This window comes from Haplochromis burtoni, unplaced genomic scaffold, assembly GCF_018398535.1.
Source record: "Haplochromis burtoni strain Fernald_Lab_line unplaced genomic scaffold, NCSU_Asbu1 Contig_51, whole genome shotgun sequence".
Classification (NCBI taxonomy): Eukaryota; Metazoa; Chordata; class Actinopteri; order Cichliformes; family Cichlidae; genus Haplochromis; species Haplochromis burtoni.
The window spans coordinates 959,938-968,201 of record NW_024582412.1 but is presented as its reverse complement, the minus strand read 5'-3'; the positions used below and the strand labels follow the sequence as shown (position 1 = coordinate 968,201).

At 40.0% G+C, this 8,264-nt stretch overlaps 1 protein-coding gene across 1 annotated transcript in view; it reads right to left on the bottom strand.

The window, feature by feature from the left end:
• Window positions 1-8,264, bottom strand: part of LOC102308986 (AN1-type zinc finger protein 5) — a 9,304-nt gene extending 1,040 nt beyond the window's left edge. The window contains exons 1-5 of the mRNA XM_005921715.3: window positions 8,051-8,264; window positions 4,066-4,252; window positions 3,819-3,963; window positions 2,516-2,619; window positions 1,993-2,121 (exon numbers count right to left, since the gene is read on the bottom strand). Coding sequence (XP_005921777.1) covers window positions 1,993-2,121; window positions 2,516-2,619; window positions 3,819-3,963; window positions 4,066-4,222 — 535 coding nt within the window. The 5' untranslated portion in view covers window positions 4,223-4,252; window positions 8,051-8,264. The remainder of the gene's footprint in view (window positions 1-1,992; window positions 2,122-2,515; window positions 2,620-3,818; window positions 3,964-4,065; window positions 4,253-8,050) is intronic.

The following is an 8,264-nucleotide window of genomic DNA, read 5'->3' as shown; positions in this document are numbered from 1 at the left end:
CACCAGTGTTTTAGCTCGGAAAGCAGTGTGGCCAATGTGGAGTGAATACACGCTAATGACAACGTGTACAACCACTGGAGATGTGAGCAGGACAGACTGAAAAATTGACGGAAAAAGTGTAGACTTCAAACTAGGGCTGTGCGATATGACCAAAATCTCATATCCCGATATAAGACATCTATCGTCCCGATAATGATATAAATCACAAAAATTTAACATTTTCTGTAAATTCTGTGAATCTCGGGCAGCTCGACTTGCGTGAAGTGTTTTCAGCTGGGCGTGGTATGCCTGGAGTCCAGTGTTTTAACCGATGCATGAAACGATTTTAGACATAAGTTGTAAAGGCCGCAGTTTTCTTTGTGAGTATTTATTACACAGTGTGTAAGCGATCACTTTCTAACACAACACCTGGAGCTAAGGGGGCAAAACAATCGCATGAGTGCTGCTGTTTGACTGAGGAAGAATATAGTAGTCGTGGTAAACAAATCACATGACCACTTCAAGATGACAAAGCAACAAGGTGATATAGTTTTTGAATTGTGTTGATAGGCCACGTAAAACCAGAGTCAAGATAAATATATACACGCGTGTTTTTTCCTCAATAGTTTTGTAACGTTTACTGTCTAAGGACAGCGCAGCAAGCACTCTCTGCTTATGACCAAAAAAACAAAAAAAAAACGCCCTTGTGTTGGTGGAAAAATGACCATGTCGACCAATCAAAAAATGATATGGCAACATGACATTTGGTTGTTTAGGAGAGGGGGAAGATGGACCGCAGAGAGAGAGAGCGAGAGAGAGAGCGAGAGAGCACGCAAGCAACTTTTGAGATGTGAGAGATTTGTGACGTTTTGTGTGTGTAGTGTTGTGGATAGTTTTGTGTTGTGTGTCAGAACAATGAGGCGACTGCTGTCTCCAGGTAAAAACAGGAGTGATACACCTGCTGCTGTCAGACCTGCAGGTATCAGGCTGTGATGTTCTCCTTTATAGTGGACAGAAATTATTTTTTTGGAGTGGCACAAATAATTTCTGGCATCTTATTGAATGCAGAACAGCTGATTGTTATACAAATAGTTTGAAATGGTTATTAAAAAAGGTAAAAGTTAAATGGCTGCAAATAACTTTGTTTGCAAAACTTGTCCATATGATTTTAAAATTGACAATTTATATTTGCATTTAAAGTTATGAAGTATGATTCAGTAAACATGTATGTGGTTGTTACAGTAGAAAACAACTTTTTCTACTCTGATTTTATGTTTTTAGATCAATTGTGTTAATACAGTATGTCAAAATGAAAAGAATGATACCAAACACGGTAAAGTAAATAGTTTTTAAAGGTGAAATGTAGAGGAAAAATCGAAGGTAGTGAAAAACGGCCAATTATACCCTGGACCCCAGAGGGTTAAAAAAAAAATTAAAAATTAAAAACATTAACTAATAGTTAGTTTTGAAGTAATTAATTACTTTTAGAATCTTGTAACTCAGTTACTAACTCAGTAACTAGTAACTATAATTAATTACTTTTTCAAAGTAACTTACCCAACACTGTAAACGAGTGACCACTGTATACAAATACTGAGAAATATACAATTTGAAACCTCTCTCTTTTGCTCTGAGGCGCAGAGGAAAATATATCGACAAGACGATGAACATCATCTACAGATATATTCGGTAAATGCCCAAGACATCTTGAGAAATGCAAATCGCCACTTGATTAATCCATTTGGTTGACTTGTTTTGGAAAACCGACAGTAAACAAGGAGCAAATATCACACCGGAAACAAAGTGCTATACAGGAGTTTCTCCACCGGAAGTAGAATATGCTAAGGTGCACATAGTCTATGCTGGTGTGACCACAGTGCACATGTCTGCCGTTGCTCACAACGGTCCAAGGGTCTGCACAGGGAGTTTGTGTTTGCTCAGACACACGAGAAATTAGAGAGAAAATTGCTAGTGACTTTAAAAATCCATCCATCTCTTTGTGAGACATCTTACCTGTAAGGCCAACCTTTTTACGACACATGAAGCACCGATTCTTCTTGGGTTTGGGGGGCTCGGGGGATTTGGAGTCTTCACTGCCAGCAGTGGAGGGATGTGAGGCTGAGATGGCTGGCTGACTCACAACTGGAAAAAGAAGGAAAAAGACTAGACTTAAACTAGAGCTAGGCCTTCGTATAAAGGTTTGTAAACTGGGTGGTGAAAACACAAATATTCACCATTTCTTTCATTTCTACCTTAAATAACCTCATACTAATGACACGTTTCTCATTTCATGGTAAAAATAAGGGCAAAAGCAGAACATAAATCTGTTAGTCACACTTTTCCACCCTCAGGACTGAACATGTGCACTCAGTAAAGTGGTTGTCTGTCTATGTGTTAGCCCTTTGACAGGGTGGCGACCTCTTCAGGGTCCCTCTGCCTCTCGTCTTCTGACAGCTGGGATAGACTCTAGGTTCCAGCCACCCCCGATTCAAGAGAATGGATGGACGGAGAAAACAGATCCATTTTTAGTGCCCACCTGGCTCTATGAGCTCCACTTTACTGCCTGACGCTCCTTTCTCTTCAGAGGAGAGACTCATCTCAGTCATCTGTTGTGTTACAGAAATGGCAGGTGAAATCCCACTGCAAAGGATAAAAAAAGGAAAAAAATAAATAAACAGATTTAAAGTGGACCTATTGTGCTCTTACTTTCTGTCATGTTTATACTGGTGCTCATGCTATGTACGAGTAATCCCTGCACTAAACGCAGAAGTTTTTTTCTTCTCTTGAATCTCTATGATGTCACTTTAAATGGATATCCCCAGATATGATTTTTTTCAGGCAGAGAAATAGCCAATCACAGATAAGTCTACTTAAAAGGAGAGGATCTAAAACTGCTCGTTTCAGACAGTGGGTGTATTTGCGAATTCGAATTGTGAATCATGCTAAGCTGCTCTACAGTAATCAAAAAATACATATGGAAATAAGCAGAACAGGTCTGCTTTAATATTCCCATGTTCCATATATCAAACGTAGCATCTCAAACACACAACACGTTTAAGATGCTACAAAAGGATTCATTGTTTTAGGGACAAAGTTTCTGCAGGTTTCCACAACTTAAATTTCCAAAGACCATTTTGAAAGCATTGTAAGTGGAATTTAAGCTGCAAATACAAGCAGCTGAAACAAGTTGCTGGGTTCAGTCTAAGAAACAGAAAATCGAAGCAAATTGGAGCAGAGCTGCTGCTTCTACGCGATTTCCTTTGGAGGTTTTCAGGGCATGCCCAAGCAGAAGACACTGAGGCAGACCCTCAACCCTCTGAGATGATTATACTTCTCATCTCAGGATCCCCCAGGAGAAATGGGGCTAAGGAGAAGGACAACTAAATGGTAAATGGCCTGTATTTGTATAGCGCTTTTCTAGTCCTTAAGGACCCCAAAGCGCTTTACACAACCTGTCACGCACACATTCACACACTGGTGATGTCTTGCCCAAGGACACAACGACCAAGACTGTCGTTGTGTCCGGGGCTTGAACTGGCAACCTTCCGATTACAAGGCGAACTCTTGAGCCACGATCGCCCCAACGGGGAATACCCTGCTTAGCCTACTGCCATTCCGAGGTTAGATAAGCAGAAGACCATGAATGGATGAAACTACACACAGTCCTGAATGGTCACAAAATTATTGTACAGCTGTAAGAGACTACTGATTCGCCTGACGGAAATCCCAGTTTTTACCTCTACATAAACCAAATCTTGATGGTTGCTGATGTTTTACATTCCTGCCATAGATGCCACTTCCTGTCACGGTTTGACAGGGACCCTGCTGGGTCCACTCACCTGAGTGCCTCTGTGGCAGCAGCAGCATCAGAGGCAGCGGCGGCCTCAGCTGCCACCTCTGCAGCAGCAACTGCAGCAGCCGCAGCATTATTCAGGGTGGCCTCTAACCTCTGGATTGCAGAAGCCTCAGCTGTGGAGCTGCTGCCTGAGGAGAAATAAATCACAGCATGCCACAGTGAGACACCGGGGATGAAGGCAGAGCAGCTGCACACAGACGAGGAGAAGAAAATAAAACCTGAGGTCTTACCCACTCCACTCAAAGAACCAACTCCTCCATTATTCTGTCGTGACAGGTGCTCCTTGTGGCACACGGAGCACATGCCGTTAGTCCTGGGGTTGCCATAAAAACCACAGCCAGTGGCACAGAGCATAGGAACTGGGCTTTGATTGGTCTCCTGGGCCATAGCGGTATTTCTGCCACCTGATGAGCTGACCTGGAGACAGACATAGAAAAATAAAAGGCATTGTTACCGCAGCAGAGTCACACAGCACAAAGACACTACTGAAAAGGAAAGAAATGATCGTGTCCTGAACCTAAAGCAGTTATATTCACATCTGTACCTGATGTGTAGCCTTTTTATTAAATCACTGACTCAGTTGGAAGCTGTTCCAAATCAGCTGTCACGAAACCCATTATCACCATCAGCCTCACATGTTTACATCTCATGTGTAATAAAAGGCAATTATTCTAAAGTTAATATGATGAAGTTAAGATGACTGAGAACCTTCACAGACAACGCAATTATTTGTTATTCTTTTGGGGACATAAATTTTAAAGAGCAGCTAATCACTGAAAACCTCTCTCCAGCCAATAGAGGTTGTTGCTTTACTTTGTGCGAGTTTCACTTCAGTTTAGTATTCTCCCTGAAAAGTTAGCTAGTCGTGTGATTTATAAGGCTGCATAATATCTGGATGTTTGCTCACTGGACCCTCTGATATTTGCATTATTTTAATGTGAAATAAATTCTTAGCTTGTCCAGCTGATGTTTTACTTTATTAAGACACTTATTACATGGTGTTCTATTGTCATTTATTTTGGATTTTTATTTATTAGGTTCCTTCATCTTATTTTTTCTACTCGTCCAAGTTAGTAACTAATTTGTGTATTTGACATTTTGAAATAAATTTTGAGCCATTTTACTTTTTAGCTATTCTGTTATAGGTCATGTGTGCTGCAACAGGAATTTCAACTTACCTATATAGAATCTGAAAAATAAAAACTACAAAACAAAATATGTGAAACTAAATATTAGTTTGTTCCAAAGTGGGTTCAAACAGGAAAGGGAGCGGCAGCAGAGTTCACAAGGAGGGAAGCTCAAACGAACATGAATCAAAAAAATAAAATAAAAATACAAACTGTGACTGCAGTGGAATTTTTATTGTTTTTAATCTCCTAGTTTCACGTCACTGCAAAAGAAGAGGTCTTTCTCTATTGTGACTTTACTCCACTTAAAAAGGGCTTAGACAAATGACTAAAGACCACCACAAACATAAAAAAAGAAAAAGACAAGCCCACATTTTTTAACGCTTCCCCAGTGACAGTACACAACTACAACATGTAGATTTTTCCCTAAGCACCTACGCATCATTACCTCTGGCACTTCAGCCACTTTGATTTCTGTTTCAATGGTCGCTCCGTCAGAAAATCACGTCTTCCTGACAAATGAATCATGTCTGTGGCAATAAATGGTATTTGTGTGTGCCCACACAAACCTGTAGTTGAAAAAATTTATGCAGGACACCAATGTCTTCTACAGATGGTTGAGGTCCGATTACAGTAATCACCCTGAAAGTATGAAAATCCTTCAACAGTACAAACTGAGCCCAATCTAATGGGCAAGGTTAAACTGCCCATGCAGGTACTGTAAGAATTTGCCAAAAGTTGCCAACATCAGCATTGCTGGCATCAGCAGCATTGCATCCTTACAGGTTAAATGTGCAGCTATGATTGATACATTGGTCATTATCAAAGTTTTCTTGACCAACTGGCTCGTGACAAAGCATTTCCAAATTATTCAGTAAAATGAATCAATTTAAAATAAAAATATAAGCATAACTAAATCAGAAACCTTAAACAATTCAAAGACATGAATAAAGCCAAATGAAACCCAAGTGAATTTAAAAAAAAAACACTAAATAAAACAAAAAAGAGAACACGCAATAAAAATGATTAGATAACTTCTTCTTACCCAAAACTGAAAGCAGCTTGCTTCAAAATTAATCAGAAGAGATCTCAGTTAAAAATTGATGAAAGGGCAGGCAAAAGAAAGTGCCAAGTAAAACACAATGAAATGCTAAATCAAATAAAAATGCTTTATAATTTGCTGAAAAATACTTGTAAATAATAAAGCTCACATAAGTTTAAATGAAAGTAACTATGGGTTTACTAAACTAAAGTCAAATATAAAGCTACATCTTAAACTCTAGATACCACATTATTAAATAATACTTTAAGGGAATAGCCAAATAAAAGAATGAAATGATGCTAAACTACAGAGAATTCAAGTAAAAAAAATCTAAATTTACAAAATACTAAAATGCTCAAAAAATAATAATAATAATAATACAGACTGTATAATAACAATGCAAACTCTCTTCCTCAAAGCTGAGAACAGCTTCCTGCCAGGCAAGTTTAGTCTAGTAAACAGCTGCAGCAGCCTTGTGATGACAATGATTTTTATAGGAAGTTGTGAAGATCTTGCTTCAGGGAAAATCAACTGTCTACAGTTACAGTTTATACACAGTGGAAGCAAAAGGGGAAGAATTCCCATCACTAAGTTCATATCCTGGTGAGTTACACTAGTCTTTCTCCTCTTCCCCAAAGCTGTGGATAGTTACCGACCACTGCAATGTGCAGCTTCACGTGTGTTCATTGCAGTGTGACTACAGACTGCGGAGCTCCGCTTCCAGCCAGGCTCACATGGACATGTGCATAAGGGCTTTCCACTGTCACAGGAGTGCAATGTGACACACACACACACACACACACACACACACACACACACACACACACACACACACACACACGAGTTACCTCAATACACCAAGGCTGTGAACACATCTATTTATAGACAACCTCAGGAGTGCTGCAACCAGAGCTGGAACCCTGGCTAAAATTTGTATCCACGTCAGAGACAAGGTTTCTCCTTAAACATAAGAACAGCCCACACACACTTTGCTGGAACATGCAGGTGGAGGAATTTAAACAAAGGGGTGACCATAAAAATTCATAACAACACCTGTGGATAACACAAAGAGCAGCTGGAGCACGTTTATCACCCAGACAAAAGGCGAGTCGCTCCTCAGCCATACTTCTGCCTTAATCCCAGAGCTAAACACGCATTTAAATATCCCCAAAGGGCTCAGTCAAGTGAGGAAATATCCTTCATCTTCAACTACTTCACAGCACACAAACAGGGCCACACAACCGTTTTACTTCTACAAATCCACTGAGTCATGCTAGCAAGCTAATGCACGCTGTTTGCGTTTTAACCCCCCCTTTAAAACCAAACATTTAACAAATAATTATTCCTCATGGTGTTTGGTAACACTGTGGGTATTTTTTCAAGGTAAAGCTGTGATTTAAAGGGTTACTTAGAAATACTAGACAGCATGCTCCTTGCTAAGTATGACTCTTCTGATCTCCCCGTTAGCATGCTAAAGGCAACCTGCAGCTAGCAAGCTTAGCGTGACTAGTTTGCTTTGTTCGCTCTTTTGTTGTTTGTTTAGAGTCACCACAAATTTTATAAACAGAAGTCTCTACGACTCTTAAATAAGAGAAACAAGGGGACAAAATACACACTAAAAATAAGTGTTAAAACATCACTGCTAATTAGACACAACCTAGGGAAATTCAGATGCTACTGCAAGCTGCGGATAGATTTAAGTTGAAAAAAGGAGATTTTTAGAAAGGAGAAAGACCGGTTATTAAATAGCTGTAAGGTTAATGCCAGGTTTAGCAGCTATATAGCCTCTTAAACCTATTTAACGTGTAGTCTCACCCTTGGAAAACTTTTTAAGGACACGTGTTAAGCAGCCAGACAGTCACTCTTTAATCCTCACTAATTAAGTAAGCCAATTTTACATCAACGTCGACGTTACTCGTTTCGGAAAATGTGCTTTTTAAACTGGTTGTAGCTACAATTAGTCCTAGACTGAGACACTTCCCGAAACAACTACTAAGTAACTAACTAACCAGCAGACTGCGGTTTAACTACTCGGTGTTATCTTACCTTTTCGTGCCAGAGAAACGCTGTTTTGTCGGCTAACAGAAACACCTGGATTTCTCTTGGAGCTGACTAACTAGGGCCGTCTAGGTTTAATCGTCGCGTGTGCCCGTTTCTTTTCGGTCCTCTCTCCGTCTGGGAGTGATGTTAGTTGCTCCCGCTGACGTCCTCAGTGTAGGAGAGGTAGTGGCATCTGTTTAGTTTTACGTGTTACGTTTGC